General features: G+C 49.8%; 1 protein-coding gene and 1 non-coding gene across 7 annotated transcripts in view; one reads left to right on the top strand and one right to left on the bottom strand.

Moving 5' to 3' along the window:
• Positions 1-20825, top strand: part of ARFGEF2 (ARF guanine nucleotide exchange factor 2) — a 116311-nt gene that overhangs the window by 59122 nt on the left and 36364 nt on the right. For 3 of the 6 annotated variants that reach the window (XM_051844942.3, XM_051844941.3, XM_051844943.3), the window contains 8 exons: positions 427-578; positions 1724-1852; positions 4827-4985; positions 10019-10166; positions 11140-11239; positions 15395-15435; positions 15536-15705; positions 20174-20325. In XM_051844942.3, coding sequence (XP_051700902.2) covers positions 427-578; positions 1724-1852; positions 4827-4985; positions 10019-10166; positions 11140-11239; positions 15395-15435; positions 15536-15705; positions 20174-20325 — 1051 coding nt within the window. Of the gene's footprint in view, positions 1-426; positions 579-1723; positions 1853-4826; positions 4986-6267; positions 6993-10018; positions 10167-11139; positions 11240-15394; positions 15436-15535; positions 15706-20173; positions 20326-20825 lie in introns of those variants that run through there. The other 3 variants (XR_016215797.1, XR_016215798.1, XM_089307065.1) reach the window with 2 other exon arrangements.
• Positions 3427-3529, bottom strand: LOC127491204 (U6 spliceosomal RNA). The gene has a single exon (XR_007919793.1). It is a non-coding gene; the product is annotated as a U6 spliceosomal RNA (small nuclear RNA).

Here is a 20825-nt window from a genome sequence, read left to right as displayed (position 1 = left end):
AGGAGCTGAAGGGAATTTAAGATAATTTATCTGAGAGCTAACTTACCCAAAAAAGAATGCCCCTTAAAACTTGGTTTTAATCCCAGCGTGCCTGTGCTTACCTTGATTAGGGCTCTGTACTGAAGGCCCCGTGGAGCTGTCAGTTTCTGTGTTTGAGATGAGGCGGAGTATAGTGGGGTAGAACCCAGGCTCTGGAGGGTGCTGCCTTGGATTCAGTCCCAGCTCTGCCACTTACTAACTGTGTGACTGTAGGCAAGTTCTTAGCCTCTGCCTCATTTTCCCCATCTGCAAAATGGTAATAGTATTTGTAGTAGACTCGTGAGAGGGTTGGGAGGCTTTCTCAGTTGATCACTGTAAGTCTCTCTGTGCCTGGCATATAGCGAGCACTCAGTGAGAGTCCCTGCTGTGTCCTCCTCTTCCTGGCAGGTGTAGCTAGTGAAAAGCAGCGACGGCTGCTGTACAACCTGGAGATGGAGCAAATGGCTAAAACGGCCAAGGCGCTGATGGAGGCTGTGAGCCACGCCAAAGCCCCATTTACAAGTGCCACTCATCTGGACCACGTCCGGCCGATGTTCAAGGTGAGTATCGTGGGAAGGGGGAGAGCAAGTGGCTGAACCTGGTTCGGAGGTGGCCGGCTGATGGCTGTGGTGATGAGACTGAGAAGAGGAAGGGTGAGGTCTGGTGTTTCTGGGCAGGCAGTGGCTAAGCAAGCCCTTCCTCACGACCTTTGCAGCTGCTGGGAGGCACCGGCCCGGCCCGGCCCGGGAATCTGCCGTCAGTGCGTGTTGGTCTGAATCCTGGCTTTGCCGCTCTGTTCATCCCTGTAAAATGAGGACAAATGCAGGGCTGCAGAGCACACTGAATGGGTCATGTATTCAGAGGTGCAGGGACATGGCGGCTGGGACACCCTGCGGCAGTGGCCACAGGGTTACCTCGTCAGGTGAGACTGGGTGGAAGAAAAAGACAAGTTCCTGCGGTCTCTGGGTTTAAAATGCTAAGAAACAGTCCATGAGCTACATCTGTAGCACTTCACTGTTCTCTGAGAAGTCTTCATAGTAACTTAATATGCCATTAGGTGGTCGTGACTAGATTTTATTTCCCAGGAAGTCAGAGAGATTGGAAGAAAAGTAAATGCAACTGATGAGGATCAGGAGCCTTTCCGTGTAGAGCCAAAGGCGCTCATGGCTTTTGCTTTACAGGCTGGCCTCTGATTGATGGTGGCTGTCTTGCGCTCTGCACAGGGTGCCCGTGCCCCCTTGTAGCTTCAGCAGGGGTGGGCGGATGCAGTGGGGCACAGTAGCCATGTACTGACCAGTCTGTCTTTTGAACTGTGTGTAGTAAGCAGCATGTCTGGAATGATGGTTTTAGCCATAGTTGCAGGGGTGGGGGGGCCTGCCCCGGGGGCTGTATAAGGCCAGTGAAATCCTTTGGTCTGGCGCTACCAAGGCAATTGCAGGAAGGACTCAAAATTCAGTATATCCGTGGTGGGCTATTTTTTAAGTTAATTTTGTGTGGCCTGTAAGTGATGTTATAAATACCTAACTGGCCCTTGGCAGAAATTGATACCCAATGCCTAGTATAGGGGAACTGCTTTATGTTGTGAGTGGAACAGATTAAAATCAGTAACACTGCACTGGGATCCTGGCCATTCTCTGACAGCGTGGCCTCCCCTCGCCCTCCCACACTGAGGCTCTAGGGTCACTGAAATGTTCTTCCTCGATAGCTGGTGTGGACCCCACTGTTGGCGGCCTACAGCATTGGACTGCAGAACTGTGACGACACGGAAGTGGCCTCGCTGTGCCTGGAGGGCATCCGATGTGCAATCCGAATTGCCTGCATCTTCGGAATGCAGGTGGGTGGACGTCAGCAAAGTGGCCGCGATGCTGTGTCTTTTAGACTTGGCAGAACTCAGGGGCTAGCGGAAAGTGCTGGTTAATGGTTAACCAAGTGCCTCAGCAGATTACTCATGCCCGCTGAGCAGAGCCAGTAACTTTGTGCTGGGACTACTGGCCTTGCTGGGGGAAAAATGCTGATTTAGATTGAAACTCTCTGTAAAGATGGGTAGGGTCCAAGCCACTTCACTGAATTTCACTGAACACTCCAACTGTTCGTTGCCTACCTTGCCTGCCTGCCTGCTTAGAATTGTTCTCTCTTGAATCAGCTTCTTCTTTTTTTATTTTTTATATATATTATTGAGTTATTATTAATTTAATTATATTAATTTATTATTAATGTGCCAGGGAAAGGCAGAGTAAGAGTGAGAGAGAGGCCTTCTATCCACTGGTTTACATTCTAAATGGTTACAACTGTCAGGACTGGGCCAGGCTGAAGCCAGGAGCCTAGAACTCCATCTGGGTCTCCCACGGAGCCCAAGCACTTGGACCATCTTCCCCTACCTTTTCCTGGCACATTATCAGGGAGCTGGATCAGAAGTGGAGCAGCCAGGACTCAAACTGGCACCTGTATGGCATGCTGGTGTTAATAGGTGGTATCGTAACCCGCTGGCCCCCTCAAGTCAGTTTTTATTATTATTTCTCTTATTCCCCATTCTTGTCTGGGGAAACAAATAGTTGCATGTAGCCATGCATGTGAAATCGTGAAAAATTCAAACCAATAAATGAAATACATTTCCTAAACTCACAAGAACGGAAGGTTGTTACCAATCCTGTGCATTGCTTTTTTTAAGTCAAAATTTGCCTGCATTCATTTTGAAAAATTCAGCCTTTGTTCCTTACCCAGACCACCACAGGCTTTTATTTATTTTTTTTTTTTTTATTTTTTTTGAGAGACTTATTTATTTATTTGAGAGGCAGAGTTACAAAGAGAGGTAGAGAGAGGTAAAGGGGTTTTCCATCTGCTGGTTCACTCCCCAAATGGCCGCAAAGGCAGAGCTGGGCCAGTCCGATACTGGTGCAGGGACCCAAGTGTTTGGACCATTGTCGCTGCTTTCCCAGGCCATGAGCAGGGGGCTGGATCAGGATTGGAGCAGCTGGGACCTGAACCAGTGCCGACATGGGATCCAGCATTGCAGGTGGAGGCTCAGCCCACTACACGACAGCACTGGCCCATCTTTGTTTTGTTTTGTTTTGTTTTGTTTTAAAGAAATTTTATTTTACTTGAAAGGCAGAGTTATAGATAGAGGGAGAGTCAGAGAGAAAGGGGTCCTCCATCCACTGGTTCACTCCGCAGATGACTGCAATGGCCAGAGCTGAGCTGATCTGAAGCCAGGAGCTTCTTCCGGATCTCCCACGCGGGTGCAGGGCCCCACGCACTTGGGCCATCTTCTACTGCTTTCCCAGGCCATAAACAGGGAGCTGGATCGGAAGTGGAGCAGCCAGGACTCAAATTGGCGCCCATATGGGATGCCGGTGCCATGTGTGGAGGCTTAGACCACTATGCCACAGTGTCAACCCCATTTTTGTTTATTTAAACATGGAACACTCGGTGAACGTTCGTGTCATTCTTGTGCAGGTGCCGTGGTAGTCTTTTCTGTATTCAGTTTTAGTGTATGTGCTGCTGGCGCAAGAACAGCCATGCACTTTGATTTCAGATCCCAGCTCTGCTCCCTCTTCAGCCACATGACTTTCACCCAGCTTGCCTGTCCAAAACCCCTTTCACTTCCTTGCTGGTGAACTTGAGAGCATGACCCACCTTGCAGGACCGCACGAGCAGGTTGAGCAGTTTAGAAAGTCCCAGAACCAGAATGCTGCCAAATCCAAACCAGTCTAAGCACGCAGCTCATGCCACGATATCTGAGATGTGGCGTCAGCCAGGTGTCCATCAGCTGAATGAAGCCTGGATGCAGAAATGATCATATGTGTGCACCGTGGAATACCACGCAGCAATTAGAAAAACGAAATCCTGTCATTTGCAACAAAATAGGTGCAACTGGAAACCGTGGTCCTTAGTGAAATAAGGCAGTCCCAAAGGACAAATACTGTATGCTCTCCCTGATCTGTGGTAACTAATGGAGCCCCTAAAAGGTCAGTTATACCAGGGAAATTGACACTGTGAGATGCAGTGACTTTGAACAGCCCTTATCTCTACCGTTGAGGAACAGCTTATTTGTTTTTTCATACTATTTGTTGAACTCTTTACTTAGTGTATGGTTAATCTTACGAGTATAAAGACCTTTGTAAAAAATAAGGGAAAGAGGGAGGACGAAGAAGGGTGGGAGTGCAGATCGGGGGAAGGTAGGCTGGGAGGAATCACCGTATTCCTAAATTTGTCTTTATGAAATACATGAAGTTTTTATATCTTAAAAAAAGTTTCTAGGAAAAAAAATTCAGCAGACATGATACCTCAAATGGAAAATTCCACACTTGACCTCATGTGACAGGTCACAGTCAAAATGCAAGCACGCTTAAAACATGGTGTAAAATTGCCTACAGGCTATGTGTATAAGACATATGTAAAACATAAATAGATTTCATGTTTATACTTGATTCTCATTTCCAACATAACTCATGTATATGTAAATATTCAGATATATGAAAAGAATCCAAAACAATAGCTTTTTGGTTAAGGGATATTCAACCTTTGTTAGAATTTATGCCATGGTCCTACTGTTCTGCAGGGAGAGGAACACAAGACAAATAAATGTGCTTCAGGCTGCTTGGAAAGGAAAGGGCTAGGGGCCTAGGGGCCTCCGCGGGGTGGTCCACGAGTGAGACGACCCCAGCCGGGGGAGGCTGGCGCGTGGATGTGCAGAAAGCCAGCCTGTGCCTTTGGGGGAAAGTGTCGGAGAAGCCCAGGGCTCACCGCCACAGGTGTGCAAATGGCCGTGCTGAGGGAGGAGTCAGCGTGCTCTCGCTCTTGTGTTGCAGCTGGAACGGGATGCCTACGTTCAGGCTCTTGCACGCTTCTCCCTGCTGACAGCCAGCTCCAGCATCACCGAGATGAAGCAGAAGAACATCGACACCATAAAGACGCTCATCACAGTAGCTCACACTGACGGCAACTACCTGGGCAATTCCTGGCACGAGGTGTGTATCTGAACCGTCTTTTCTCAGGGTGACTTCTGGCATCCCCTCCCCCCACCCATTTTTTTAGATTTGCTTTTATTTATTTGAAAGACTAAGTTACAGAGAGAGGGAGAGACAGAAAAAGAGAGATCTTCCACCCACTGGTGCACACTCAAATGGCTGCCACAGCTGCGGCTGGGCCAAGCCGAAGCCAGGAACCAGGAGCTTCTTCCAGGTCTCCCACACAGGTGCGGGGGCCCAAAGACTTGGGCCATCTTCCACTGCTTTCCCAGGCCACAGCAGAGAGCTGGATTGGAAGTGGGCATCTGGGACTTGAACTGGCGCCCATGTGGGATGCCGGTGCTGCAGGCTGAAACTTAACCCACGACACCACAGTGTCAGTCAGTCTCTCAGTCGCTTCCATTTTTCTTAAAGGCTGACTTGATTTCTGGGCTGCAAAGGGTAAGACAGGTTCAGATGCACTTCAACTTGTGAGCCCCATACCCAGTGGCCAGCGTCCCCACAGGAGTGCACTTCTGTTGTGGTTTCTTCCCATGTTACTGCCTTGTTCCCCGAGCCCTTGCACAGTCCCTGGGGCTCTCACAGTTACTGCATACGTGCACAACGTGAGGAGCTCGGGTTCTAACTATATCTTCAAAGAAGTGGTCAGTTTTCACAAAGAGCTGTCTGTTAGGGAGAGTGCCAGTGAATATTTTAAGATTCTCACATGAGGCAGTAGGTAATTAACTGTACAAAGATGTGCTTAACAGGATGTTCATTAGGGCTGGCATTGTGGTGTAGTGGATAAAGCCACCATCTGCCACCCTGGCGCCCTCTATGGCCCTGGTTTGAGTCCCAACTGCCCCACTTATGGTCCGACTCACTGCTGATGGCCTGGGAAAAGCAGTGGAAAGTGGACCAAGTCCTGGGCCCCTGCCACCCACGTTGTAGGGGTGGCAGCCATCTGGGGAGTGAACCAGCAGATGGGTCTCTCTCCCTCCCTCCCTCTCTCTGTAACTCTGACTTTTAAATAAATAAATCTTTAAGAAAAAGGAGTGATGGGGGAGGGATATCATCAGTTTTAGTTGTTCCAGGGGAAAGATTGGATTTACAAAAGCTTAATACACCAAGAGATTCTTTCTAAAAACAATTATAGTGCAGCATTCCATAGACCGTTTTAGGGCTATTTTAAATAATGTTGACAAGGGCTTGTGCTGTGGTTTAGCGGGTAAAGCTGCCACCTGCAGTGCAGCACCCTTTGTGGTCACCGGTTCAAGTCCCAGCTGCTCTACTTCTGATCCAGCTCTCTGCTATGGCCTGGGAAAGCAGTAGAAGATGGTCCAAGTCCTTGGGCTCCTGCGCTCTCATGGGAGATCCGGAAGAAGCTCCTGGCTCCTGGCTTTGGATCAGCCCAGCTTGGGCCATTGCAGCCATCTGGGGAGTGAACCAGCAATGAAAGACTTTCTGTCTCTGCCTCTCTGTAACTCTCTGCCTTTCAAATAAAAATAAATAAAAAACAAACAAGAGACTAGAATTTGATGAAGTTAGAGATAAAAACAAAAAACCTAGTTTTAAAAAAAATGGAAGGGGAATGGATACTTCAGAAAATGATTATGTTGACAAGAGGCAGGCAGGCATTGGGCACTCCCAAATGGACGTGTAAAGCCAGCTGAGAGACCCTTGTCCCGGGGCCAACCTGAGTCAGTCCACGCCTTGCTGCGAGTTTTCAGGAAATGGAAGGGACACGGGAGCATGGTGGTGGGAGTCTGAGAATGCAGCCTCAAACTCTAGGATGTAAGAGGCCCGGGAGCTGGTGACCAGGCCTTCAACAAGTAAACTGCAGAAAAGTAGCATAAGCATACCTCAACAGCTTCGGGGAAAGTAGAACTAAAAGATAATTTTGGAGGAAAAAATTGTGAAATCCATGCATACAAGGACACTTGAGAAAGTTCATGGACAATGCGTATGGTGAAGAAACTGTATGGATTTCCAGAGTGTTTGCCCCAAAATAAATCTGCCTTCCTTCTACTCTACTGTCTGTGACTTTCTGACAAGGGGCCTGTGGATGAAGGGAGAGCACGGGAGGGGCGGACAGGCCTCTGGCCAGCGGGGAGACCCTGTATCTCCTTTCAGCGTTCCTGGGTCTACTCCTAATTCCAGCTGCCCTCCAGTGTAGACCCTAGAAGGCAGCAGGTGATGGCTCAAGTGGTTGGGTCCCTGCCACCCACGGGAGACCGGATTGAGCTCCTGCTCCAGCTCCAGCCACTGTGGGCTTCGAGGAGTAAGTCAGCAGAGAGAGCATTCTCGTCTCTCTCCCTCTCTCTATGCCTCTCACACGTATAAATAAATAACAGAAACGGAAGAAGAAGGATGTTGTGGAAGGCTCTGTTGTGGGAAGATGGTCACGGCACAGGAAGTAAAAAGTAAAAGTACTGCGGCATTGTGAACCATCATCCCTCGTGGCACACACACAGAGCGAGGGTTTGAAAGGATGTTTGTGTCCTGTCTGCATGGTGGCATTGTGGAGACTATTTTCTTCTTCTTTTCCCTTAATTTCTACTTTTTCTCCTATCTGCTGAGAGAGAAGACTGTGAAAGAGTAGAGATGAGCCATGGACCGTGGCGGGGACGTGTGACCCAGACTGAACCCTGCTGTTGGCTTCCTGACTGCTCGTGGATCCAGTGGTCCAGGATACAGGCTTGGGAGCCAGGCTGCCGGGGGCCAGTGCAGGGCCTCAGCTCTTCCTGCCTGTGTGATGTGGGCAGGTCACATTCGTCTGTACAACCTTTGTAGGTGGTTGCGAGGGTAAAGGGGCTTAGGACCGTATTTGACATGGCGCAAGAATTCAGCAGTGTTGGTGTTATCATTGTCATCAAGGCACAAATCTCTGTCCCTCTTTTTTTTTTTTTTTTTTTTTTTATTTTATTTATTTATTTGAAAGGCAGTCTGGCGGGGGAAAGCCAATGTAATCCATAAACTATACTTTGGAAATTTATATTTACTAAATAAAAAAAAGAAAAAAAATTTTAAAAAGGCAGTTACAGAGAGGGAGAGACAGAAGGAGAGAGAGATCTTCCATCTGCTGGTACACTCCCCAATGGCTGCATCAGCCAGGGCTGGGCCAGGCAAAAGCCAAGAGCCTGGAACTCCAGCCGGGTCTCCCACGTTGGTGTCAGAGTACTCGGGCTATCTTCTACTGCTTTCGCAGGCGTGTTAGCAGAGTGGAGCAGAAGTGGAGCAGCCGAGACTTGAACTGGTACTCATATGGGAGGCTGGTACTGCAGGCGGTGGCTGAGGCCGCTGAGCCCTGCGCCAGCCCCCATCTCTGCCCTCTTAGCCCTGCCTTTCCTTTCTCTGTGTCAGCTCTGGAGAATCTCTTGACTTGCGTGCTTTTTGAAGAGAGTAATTTCTCCTGAAGAGTCGAATGCCTAGAGAATCAGTGAACAGTGGCTTTTTCTTCAAGAACTTTTTGTCCTGCCTGGGAGGTGTGGGCCTGTGGGGCTTCTGCTGATTTTCCCAAATATGCCACCACCTGGCAGCCTTAACACATGAGTTAGCCATGTGGGCGGCCGGAAATGTTGAGACATCAGCTTCGAACCGCCAAGTCCTTGATCTTGCAGTGCTGTTGACATGCCTGAGATTCTGGCTCTCGCAGGCGTCCGGAAAAGGGAGTACACTGATGGTGATAACTGAAGACCATAACCAGAGCAGAGCAGTCAGGAGAGTCCCCCTGCTGGAATTAAATACATTTCTCAGTCAAAAAGAGGTGATTTACAGCTAAGACTACTTGGCCACTACCCAGTGGTGTCCTGGAAGCTGGGACGTGGGATGGACTAAGGGCAGCACAGAGTCGCAGTTGGTGGGGGAAGGGTTTTCCCGAGAGCCCCGTGCTGCCAGCGTTTCCGCGGTAGAAGCTGGGGTGGGTTTCTGTTAAGCCGTCACGCCTCAGGTGAGACAGGGCATGTGTGCAGGTGCGCCAGAGCCCCCAGGGCTGGGAGATTGCCTGGCTCCCAGCACACACCTGCTCCGGGGCGCGGGCCCATTCACTCAGTGAACCATGCCGTAACTGCCAAGCGTTCAAGGGCTGGAGATTCAGCTTGAGCAAGAGAGAACAAACCAATAAACCTGCGGTAATGAGGCCAGGGTAAGTGCTGAGGAAGGAAGCCTGACAGCAGGTGGTGCTGGGGGTGCCATTATCTCAGAATGGCAAGGAAGAGCTCTCTGAGGGAGCACGTGTGTCTGCGCTCGGAACTGAGGGAGTCTCGGGGAAGCAGCAACCAGAACAGCGAGTGCAAAGGCCCTGGGGTGGGACCAGTGGTGGCAGCAGTGCCACTGCTGTGTTACTTCTGAGGGGAGAGTGACAGGGGCTGGGAGAAGCTAGATCAGACTGGATGGTGCACTACCGGGTGGCGTGGTGGGTAGAGTCCCCTGCTCCAGTCACGGACTTTTTACTCTATACTTGCATGAGCATTGTTATGGCTTGACTCCTTTGTACCAGCTTTTCCTGTGCTCGTTTGCTCTTTGCCTTTTTTGTTTCTTTAAATTTCCATTGATCTTATTTGGGAGACAGACACATGGAGAGAAGGCTCCAATCCACTGGTTCCCTCCCCAAATGCCATAGTGGCCAGGATTGGGCAGGGCCAAAGCCGCTGGCCAGGATCTCAATCCAGGTCTCCCTTGGAGGTGGCAGGAACCTCATTACTTGAGCCATCACCCCTGCTTCCCAGGGTCTGCATTAGGGGGAAGCTAGAGCAGGGTATTGTACCCAGGGAACGTAGATGTTTTAGCCGCTAGGCCCAACATCTGCCCTTTTCCCTTTTTAATAGTTACAAATCATAAATGATGGAATCTGTCTTCAAGACCCACACTTGAAGGTCTGTGTCACCAGGACTCTGGGTACCGCCTGCTGAGTGCTGTAAGGAAGCCGTCCTAAGACCCCCGATGCTGTGTCCCCGTTGAGACGCTGCTGGCCTGGAAGAACAGCTGTGTGGCTGACTTAGGGTGGCAGCGACCTGTACAGGCGTAAAGTGGAGACACAATTCTTTTTTCCTTAGATCCTGAAATGCATCAGCCAGCTCGAGCTCGCTCAGCTGATAGGAACCGGCGTGAAGACTCGCTACCTGTCCGGGTCCGGCCGAGAGAGAGAAGGGAGCCTGAAGGGCCACACGCTGGCGGGAGAAGAGTTCATGGGCCTTGGCCTGGGTAAGTCAGCTGGCCCCAGAGCTGGCCATTGTGGATTCCCGGATTAGCCAGGATAAAACTCCTCTCAGCAGGACTGGCATGTAAACCACTTGGTGGCCGGCCGGCAGGGCCTTCATTTATGCAAGTGAACACGCTGCCTCAGCTCTCTGAATTGTGTTTCCACTGCTGAGTAAACTCTGTGTGTTCCCCAGATCAGCAGAATGCCTTACTTTTCTTTCTGTCCTTAGAACTGTACCAGAGCAGGGAGAGCCGTTTGCTTTAAAAAGGCTACAGCTTTAGTGCCTGAGAGTAGAGGGTGTGTGTGTGTGTGTGTGTGTGTGTGTGTCTGGAATCAAAGGGTAGATGCAGCACCTCCTGTGTTCACCTGGGGAGCTTTCAGGAAGTGGGGCGAGCGAGTGTGCAAGGCCACATTCTGGGCACTGTGAACTCACTTCATCATCCTCAACAGTTCAGTGTTACTGTTCTTCCCACTTTGCGATGGAGAGCACTGAGGCATGGGGTGAAGTGCATTGAGCAAGGCCACACCGCAAGAAGCAGGATTCAAACCCAGACCATCTGCTTGCAGAGAAGGCTGCTGGGTCCCGTGCCCAGGGACTGGAATTTACGGTGGGAAGATGAAAGGCGGGGACTCCGGCAGCAAAGGGAGGCTCCTAGGACAACCCAGATGAGACTGTGAAGTCCGCCAGGCGTCTGGCGGTGTGAGCCGCGACATGGTTTTCTAAAGACAGGCTCCTCGTGGTATAAAACCTAGAGACTAGGGAGAGGGAGCCGGCAGGACAGGAGCGTCTGAATACAGATGCAGTTAAATGCCAGCACGGACATTGGACCTTGTGTCGCCAGTGGGGTCTGCTGCTTCACCTGTGCACCGTTCCCACGTACATCCCTGTCTTCTCTGACGGTGACGCAGTGGGACGCTTGGTTCTGAGTGCGTGACCGTTTTCAAGTGCAGCTGATTTTGTGCATCCTGTTTCAGGTAACTTGGTGAGTGGTGGCGTGGATAAAAGACAGATGGCCAGCTTCCAGGAATCGGTCGGGGAGACCAGCTCTCAGAGTGTGGTTGTAGCTGTGGACAGGTAATGGCTTCATCCTGCAGTGAGGCTAGACTGTCCATCCAGTGGCTTGACATCCTCTGCATCGCATGAGGCATGAACCATTCCTAATTTCACTGCTGTGGTGTTGTCAGCTCCAGATTACTCAAGCTAAGAAAGATTAAAGATAGGGGACAGTGCTGCGGTGTGGCAGGTAAAACTGCTGGCTTCAGCACCGGCATCCCGTATGGTTCAAGTCCTGGCTGCTCCACTTATGATCCAGCTCTCTGCTATGGCCTGGAAAAGCAGCGAAAGATGGCCCAAGTCCTTGGGCCCCTGCACCCACAATGGGGACCCAGAAGAGGCTCTTGGCTTCAGATGGGCCCAGGTCCGGCCGTTGCGGGCATCTGGGGAGTGAACCAGCAGATGGAAAACCTTTCTGCCTCTGCCTCTCTCTCTGTAACTCTGCCTCTCAAGTAAATAAATAAATCCTTAAAAAAGAAAAAAAAAAAGGTGAAATATAGTGTGCATGATCTACAACAACTAACTTTCACATTCCTTTGAATTTCAACGTTTAAAAAAATGTGACTTTATATAAACAACATGGTGACAAAGTATGTCAAAAGGAAGAGGTTTTGCTTGTGCTGATTTTTTTTTTTTATATTTATTTTATTTGAAAGACAGAGTTACAGAGAGAGGCAGAGGCAGAGAGGTCTTCCATCCACTGGTTCACTCCCCAGATGGTCGCAATGGCCGGAGCTGTGCTGATCTGAAGCCAGGAGCCAGGAGCTTCTTCCGGGTCTCCCACATGTGTGCAGGGACCCAAGGACTTGGGCCATCTGCTGCTGCTTTCCCAGGCCATAGCAGAGAGCTGGATCGGAAGCCGTGCAGCCCATATGGGATGCCAGCACTGCAGGTGGTGGCTTTACCCGCTACGCCACAGCGCCGGCCCCAGCAGTATCTTAATTGTTAACATTCTAGTTGCGCTAATTTCAATAGAATAGAAAACTTTGCCTTTCGTGTCACTGCATTTCCTCCCTGATTTGTGCTGTCACATTATATTTATAAATATATGCCCACCAATACATCTTTGAAATCTCTACATTTCCCATCAAATGGACTTTAAAGAGAGTTGCAAGCAAAGTATATAACCACACCTTTTGTTTTTCCCTCTGTAGTCACCCTCATTAGTCTTCTTTATTTCTTTGTGTTGTTCTGAGTGACTGTTAAGTTTCCTTTCATTTCAACCTGAGGGACTTCCTTTAGTATGTTTTTATAGGCCCGATCTACCAGTGGTGAATTCTGTCAATTCTTGCTTACCTACGGATGTCTTAGTTTCTCCTTCCTTTTTGAAAGATAGTTTTACTGGGTATAGAATTTTTGGTTGCTAATCTGTGAGTGCCCCAGTGCCTCCCAGATTCTGTGATTTCATTAACCTCTCGTCTTTGGCTTTCAGCAGTTTAACTGTGGAATGTCTTGGTATGGTCCTCTTTGACTCCCATCCACTAGGAGTTTGTTGAGATCCTTGGATGTGTTGTCTTCCATCAGCTTGAGAGATTTTCAGCCACTGTTTCTTCAAGTGTTTGTTCAGCCTCATTCTTTCCCTCTCCGTCAGGGGCTTTCTTGATGGTGTCCCACAGGTCTGCAAGGCTCTGCTCATTTTTTTAAATTCTTTTTGATTTTTTAAAAAATATAGATCAGACAGATAACTTTAAGTTCACGTGTCTATTTTTTTTTTAATTTATTTGAAAAGCAGAGTGATAAACAGATATTTTCCATTTGCTGGTTCATTCTCCCAAATGCTTGCAACAACCTGGGCTGGGCTAGGCCAAAGCCAGGAGCCCCAAACTCAGAATTTCCCTTACGGATGGCAGGGACCAACTATTTCAGCTGACACCTGCTGCTTCCCAGGGTGCGCGTTTAGCAGGAAGCTGGATTGGAAGCAGAGTGGGGACTCAGACTATAACTCCAACATGGGATGCAAGCATCCTGAGTGGACTTAACCACTGTGCCAACGCCCATCTCTCTCTCATTTTTGTTCAGCACATTAGACCAGCTCATTCAACTTACCTTCAAGTCCACTGGTTTTTTTCCTTCTGCCAGCTCAAAACTTGCTGTGAAGCCCTCCAGTGAATTTTTCATTTCAGCTTTATAAATCATTTCAACTCAGAATTTCCATTTGATTTTTAAAAATTATTTCTTTCTATTAAAATTCTCTATTTGGTAACACATTGTGCTCATGCTTTTCTTTAGTTGTTTAAACATGATTTCCTTTAGTTTTTGAGCGTATTTTAAGTAACTTAAATCGTTGGTACACTCAAGCACCCAGGCTTTCTTGGCAACAGTCTGTGTTGACTGGTTCTTTTGTTTATAAATCATCTCTTTTTGTTTCCTTGCTTGGTTCCAATTTTTTTTTTAATTCATAACTGGACATTTAAAACAACATAAGGGAGCAGGTGTTTGGCCTAGCTCCTGCATCCTGCATCAGAGTGCCTGGATTGGACACCTGGCTCCAGCTCCTGCTGGGTTCCTGCTAATGCAGACCAGGAGGCAGCACTGATGGCTCCAGTGCTCGGGTTCCTGACACCCGTGTGGGAGGCCTGGGTTATAGTTTCCCCAGCTTTGACCCCTAGACCAACCCAGAGCCATTGCAGCCTGTGGGGAGTGAACCAGCAGATGGGATCACCCTGTGTCTCTGCTGCTCAAATAAGTAAATTTTAAGATGTTTTTAAAATAATAATATGGTGAAGCAGCATTGGGTGGCCAGCTCCCCCTCCTAGGCCATTTGTTGTCATTCTCGCTGTTTCTCTCCTGGCTTTCCTGAACTAACTGTGTCAAGTCTGTGTGCTTTCTGGCATGTGGCCATTCAAGTCTGCTTTGTTGGTCGCTGTGGTCAGAGATTTCCTTAAGTGCCTGGGGCCTTTGCTAAGTGTCCAGCCTTGCTTGCTGAGGGACCTTGCAGGAGTGAGCAGGGCTCCTTCAGCACCCAGCAGGCAGCTCACAACGCGGCCTCGCCCTTCCCTCTCGTTCAGACAGAGGGACCTTGCAGGAGTGAGCAGGGCTCCTTCAGCACCCAGCAGGCAGCTCACAACGCGGCCTCGCCCCTCCCTCTCGTTCAGACAGAGCCCCAAGGGCAGCCAGAGGTGAGAGCTTGTCCTCCAGTCTGCCTGCTGGGCACATAGCCTGCGTGTGGGCAGCTGTCCAGATTCCCGGAACCCCTGGAGCTTCTCAAAGCCTCCTGCATTCTCAGATTTTCCTGGTGATTATTTTTGATAAAAATTTCTGTGGGAAAGGCCATTGGTGCTGAGTGAGTTCTGAGTTGGGTCAAATAATGTCAGCTCTGAGAATGGTGGTTTTGGGGAATGTAAAACCATCCTTCCCCTCGGTGGCTGCTGGTTGGCCGGTTTCACAGTAACCATTTTGTGTTGATGCTGTTTTTTGTTTGTTTGTTTTTTTGTTTTTGTTTTTGTTTTTTTTTTTTGACAGGGAGAGTGGACAGTGAGAGAGAGACAGAGAGAAAGGTCTTCCTTTGCCGTTGGTTCACCCTCCAATGGCCGCCGCGACCGGCGCGCAGCGGCTGGCGCACCACACTGATCTGATGGCAGGAGCCAGGTACTTATCCTGGTCTCCCATGGGGTGCAGGGCCCAAGCACTTAGGCCATCCTCCACTGCACACCCTGGCCACAGCAGAGAGCTGGCCTGGAAGAGGGGCAACCAGGACAGAATCTGGCGCCCCGACTGGGACTAGAACCTGGTGTGCCGGCGCCGCAAGGCAGAGGATTAGCCTAGTGAGCCGCGGCGCCAGCCACTCCTTGGATTTTTGTATGCCTTTGGTTAATTTCCAGAGTTCTGTTCTAAGAAAGAAGATTTTGGTCATTTTTTGCCAGCATTCTTGTTCTTATGGAAGAGCAGCCTTGTTTTTTAAGTGGAGCAGTTCTCACTCCACGCTCCCATCAACCGCGTGTCCTGTGCCTTTTCTCTCTCCTCTGCCCCACTCTGGATGCACCACTTCCTCTTTCTCTCCGTGTAGGTTTTCCTGCTCTCAGTTCATTGACCAGTGTGTCTTTGTGGTGCCTCATCATTTATCACTGTGGAGATGCCAGACCTAAACGTTTCGTGCTCTGCCTTTTCTGAGTGCTTCAAGAACTTCAGCTGCTAGAATCTAATTTTTATTCTGTATGTCTGAAATTGTCTTCCTAGAATCTTTACGGGCTCTACCAGACTGGATGGGAATGCAATAGGTACGTATCTGCCCCGCCTGTGACACCTGCAGAAGCCTCCTGCTGTGGCTGTCTGACTTACTAACGAGGCCTCACGTGTGTTGTTGGGTCTGGCCTGTAGTTGACTTTGTCCGCTGGCTGTGTGCTGTGTCCATGGATGAACTGGCTTCCCCCCACCACCCTCGCATGTTCAGCTTGCAGAAGATCGTGGAGATCTCGTACTACAACATGAACCGCATCCGGCTGCAGTGGTCCCGCATATGGCACGTGGTCGGAGATCACTTCAATAAGGTAACCTGGCACCGGGGAAAATGGGAAAAAATGCAGGCAACTAAATCCAAAACAGAGAGAAGCGAGAAAGAACTGGCCCTGTTTTTAGTGCCTAGCGTTAATTTTCCCTGTGGAGCTAGGACACTTGACAGGAGGATGGATAAAACTCACACGGAATGAACTTTTTTCTCTTCTAGAGGTTTCATTTTTGTAGAGTCAGCTATCTACTCACATATGTTGAATATATTAAAAATGAGGCATGCATTCTACCACAACTTTATGAATTTGAAGAAAAAGCAGTCAGAATATACGTGTGTATGTGTGTATGTATCTGTGATGTCATCTGCTGCTTGAGGGAAATTCATTAGCGTGATGACACTGTTGCCTACCAAAACACATTGCACGATCTTAAGGAAATCCCCCAGACCTGGAGATGACAAGTTATAATACAGACATTTAAAAATAGTGTTAGTGAGGGGCCAGTATTGTGGCGTAGTGGGTTAAGGCACCACCTGGTGATGCTGGTGCCCCATATCAGAGTGCCAGTTCAAGACCCGGCTGCTCTGTTTCCAGTCCAGCTCCCTACTAATGTGCCTGGGAAAGCAGCAGATGATGGCCAAAGTCCTTGAGCCCTGGCCATCCACATGGGAGACCTAGGTGTTCCCAACTCCTGGCTTCAGCTTGGACCAACCTTGGCCATTGCTGCCATGTTGGGAGTTATCTAGCAGCTGAAAGTTATCTCTCTCTTGCTCTCTTTGTATCTCCCTCCCTTTCTCTCTCTATCACTTGCCTTTCAAATTAATAAATGCATATTTTTTAAAAATACAGTGCTAGTATAAAGCAGTTCATCCCAAAGAGAACAGATCTTTTACACTGAAGAGAAGGAGAGAGGTAGCCCGCCCTTTGTGTGCTCTTAGAATAATCAGTGGGGTGCTGGTCACTGGCTTTGTGGCATCTGCCAGTTTCTGTGGGGAAATACCCCTCCATGGCCAATTTCAGGCTGGCTTTATGATGTCACCAGATATGGAGTAGGGAAGTTGGGTCCCGTTGGCTCTCACAGGCAGGTGCTAGCACCGTGAAATGGAGCACCCACTGAGAAGGGCCGTTGTCGGAACGTGGTCTTATCCACTCATTGAGGTACACCGTCTGTTGGACCAAGCCCCTGAGCACCTGTGTCAGGCGGTGGATGGATGAGGCCCCCATCTGTGGGGGTTTCACCCACATGTTCTGATCAAGTAACTGCCGGGAAGGGGTGCAGCCATGGAGTGTGTGAGATCCTTGAGATGCACGGTCAGGGAGGCTTCCCTCGGGTGGGAGCCGTCCGAGAGGAGCGAGAGCCGCAGGGCCCGAGCTGTCTGTTGAGCGAATGGTAACGCTCTGCCTTGCAGTCAGCAGGCGACTTGGCATCGTGTTCCCCAGTTCTAGCCACGTGGAGTCTTAGTGGACAGTTGGAATTACTGAGGTGAATTTGCCCAAGAAAACGTGAACCCTTCCTGTTACCAAAGCTTGTTTTCTTGTCCACACCTCTGACAGCTGAGCTAGAGCAGATATTACGCATCTGTTCCTCAAAGATTCTTTCAGGAATAACAATCCAAACGTGCTTTTCCAAATTTTGTATCAACTCTTCCAAATCCAGCTCCCGGGTTCGGCGGGACTGCTGTCTTGGGAGGGGACTCATCAGTTTGTACAAATTGCTTTTCTCACTGGCAGTCGTCTTGTCCAGAGCCACTTACGGGCCAGCTTGGGCCAGAGCCTGGCTGGCAGTGATTAGGCAATTTGAGGTTGTCAGCCTGTGCTACTAACGTCCATTCCATCTAATGAGGGCAGTTAAAATCTAGTTGCTCGCTCTGGGACTCTCCCGTCTTTCCATCATTGTGGGTGATCTTCTACTTCCCCTTGTAAACTGGTGCACGTGAGATTCCCATGGGTTTGGAGTGCAGCTGTAAGTTTGTGCCCGTTTGCAGGCTGGGTCATGTGACCACCCCCAGGATGCTCTTCTGAACCAGAGCACAGGTGCTGTGGCCTGGGTTGAGCAGAGCGGCAGTCCGTGGGTGCATGTGCCTGAAGCATCTGCTTCACCGGAGTGTTGGGAGGGGAAACTCTCCTTATTAATGTCTAGTTACATGAGTATTACATGGACACCCTCCCTTTTAAAGAAATTGTAGCTAAAAGGCCCTTGAGCACCTCCCTGCACACAGCTGGCCCTGCCCAAAGCTGTGTTCCCATCCGTTTGGTGCACATCCTCCCATGCATTTTTTCTGTACCTACGTACATATCTACTCACAGAAATACAGATAATAATGTCTTGGTTTGTTTCACAGATTATTAATTATGATAGATACACACAGCGTGAAGTTTACCAGCATGGCCATTATTTTTAAAGATTTTATTTATTTATTTGAAAGTCAGAGTTACACAGAGAGGAGAGGCAGAGAGAGAGAGAGAGAGAGAGAGAGGTCTTCCATCCGATGGTTCACTCCCCAGTTGGCTGCAATGGCCGGAGCTGCGCTGATCTGAAGCCAGGAGTCAGGAGCTTCCTCCAGGTCTCCCACACGGGTGCAGGGGCACAAGGACTTGGGCCATCTTCCACTGCTTTCCCAGGCCACAGCAGAGAGCTGGATCAGAAGAGGAGCAGCCGGGACTAGAACCAGCGCCTATATGAGATGCTGGCGCTTCAGGCCGGGGCATTAACCAACTGTGCCACAGTGCCAGCCCCCAGCATGGCCATTTTTAAGTGTGTGGTCCAGTAGTGTTAAGTACATTCACGTTGCTAGGCAGCAGATCTGTGGGACTGTTTGGTTTTGTGAGGGTTTTTTTCTTTCTTTCTTTTTTTTTTTTTTTAAAGATTTATTTATTGTTTTATTTGAAAGGCAGAAACCAGCATCTCATATGGGCGCCAGTTCAAGTCCTGGCTGCTCTACTTCTGATCCAGTTCCCTGCTCACGTGCCTAGGAAAACAGCAAAAGATGGCCCAAGTGCTTGGGGCCCTGCACCCACATGGGAGACCTAGAAGAAGCTCCTGGCTCCTGGCTTTGGCCTGGCCCAGCCTCAGCCATTGTGGCCATTTGAGAAGTGAACCAGCAGATGGAGAATCTCTCTCTTTGCCTCTCCTTCTCTCTATCTCTGCCTTTCAAATAGATAAAAAACAAATCTTTTTTTTTTTAAGGGAAAGACAAAAAGGTAGAGTTACAGAGCGAGCTTCCATCCACTGGTTCGTTCCCCAAATGGTCATGGTGGCTGGAGCTGGGCTGATGTGAAGCCAGGAGCTGGGAGCTTTTCCCAGGTCTCCCACATGGGTGCAGAGGCCCAAGCACTGCGGCCATCTTCCACTGCTTTCCCAGGGGCTAATGCAAGGAGCTGGATCAGAAGTGGGCAGCCAACTAAGCCAGCACTCACATGGGATGTTGACACATGGCCTTACCCAGTACACCACAGTGCTGGCCCGAGACCATTTTCATCGTGCAAAACCGTAACTCCCCACCCCTGGCAGCCAGTCCCTGTGACCTGAACTACAGTATGTCATGATCGCTTCACTCAGCAACAGCTGGGACTGAGCCAGGCTGAAACCAAGAGCCAGACACTCCACCCAGGTCTCCCCTGAGGCTGGTAGGGGCCCACGCACTTGGGCTGTCCTCCACTGCTTTCCCGGGCTCATTAGCAGGGAGCTGGATCAGAAGTGAAGCATCTGGGACTTGAACTTTACCCCATTTTAGGACTCTGTTTTCACTGGAGGCTGTTTAAGCCACTGTGCCACAACACTGTGTCTCCCACGTGGGCAGACCCAAGCACCTGCGCCATTATGCACTGCCTCCCAGGGTGCACATTAACAGGAAGCTGGACTGGAAGCGGAGCAGCCAGGACTTGAACCAGGTACTCTGATGTTGGATGTGGCCTCCTGAGCAGCAGCTTAACCTGCTGTGCCACAGCGCTTAGCCCAGAAAGGAGACCGAGGAGCCCCAGTGCTTCTCCGGAATCTTCAAGGCTGACGATACCTCATTTGTAACGAGGGGCAGGCGTTGGGAAAGGCTGGAAGGGCTCTCTGTGGACTGGAGGCTTTTGACCCTCCTGTGCAGTTGGGTCGTATTCAGTAGCACCCGGAGTGGGAGTGGGAGTTGAATGGGTATAGACTTTGAGTTCTGCAAGATGAGAAGAGTTCTGACGATGGGTTGCACAGCCGTGTGAATATGCTTAACACCACTAAACTGTGTACTTAAAAATGACGGAGGTAGTAAGTTTTGTGTTGTGTTTTATAATTTTTTGAAAACTAAATATCACATTTTGTGAAAGTATTTCTCCGTAAATGTATAATCCTGACCTTTCATCATTACCCTTAAGTGAAACCGGGCAGATCATCACCAAGAACCGACATTTCCTCTCCCCCGGGTGTGTTCCCCAGGCCGCCTGTTTCAGCCGCGGGCTGTCCACCCTGCTGTGGAGTGGCTGTGCTTGTCACCTGTGCCTGTCTCACCTCACGTCTGTTCTTGCTCAGGTTGGCTGTAACCCCAATGAAGATGTGGCTATTTTTGCTGTGGACTCGTTAAGGCAGCTCTCCATGAAGTTCCTTGAAAAGGGCGAATTAGCCAACTTCCGTTTCCAGAAAGACTTCCTGAGGCCCTTTGAGCACATCATGAAGAAGAACAGGTATGTGCGCATCTCTGGAAGACCCTTGGTCAGGTTCCCCTTGGGGGCCTCAGAGGCCCTGTGGCTGCTGACCCCGCTGCGCTGTGGTGGAAACCAGCAGCAAGAGCAGACTGCGATGCCCCTCGGCCTCCTTACGAGGGTGTGTGTGTAAGCCTTCCCAGAGGACAGGTGACGCTGCTGTGACCCACAGCCGTCTGCCAGGGCCCTCACTGGGGCTGGTGCCGGGGGAGCTTGGAGAGAGAACTGCTGCGGCAGCTTCCTCCAGCAAGACAGGAGTGACGCCGCCCGCGTTAACTGCCTGGGGAGGCGACAAGAGGTCCCGTCTCTGAAGCAGGCAGCCTGACCGTGTTCACCTGCCTGTGTTTCTGGAGGCCTTGTTCCGCTAGGTTCTGTTGTAAGTGTAGACAACTTAAAAATCCCTGTTCTTGTTGGGCCTTGAGTTGATCCTGGTTGCAGCTGGGTCTGGGTGTGCGGAGTTCCTCACACTGTCTTCAGACACT

The sequence above is a fragment of the Oryctolagus cuniculus genome, chromosome 11 (assembly GCF_051225735.1).
Source record: "Oryctolagus cuniculus isolate XC-2025 breed Fujian yellow rabbit chromosome 11, ASM5122573v1, whole genome shotgun sequence".
Classification (NCBI taxonomy): Eukaryota; Metazoa; Chordata; class Mammalia; order Lagomorpha; family Leporidae; genus Oryctolagus; species Oryctolagus cuniculus.
Note: the sequence above shows the minus strand (reverse complement) of the source record. Positions and strands in the feature narration are given on the sequence as shown.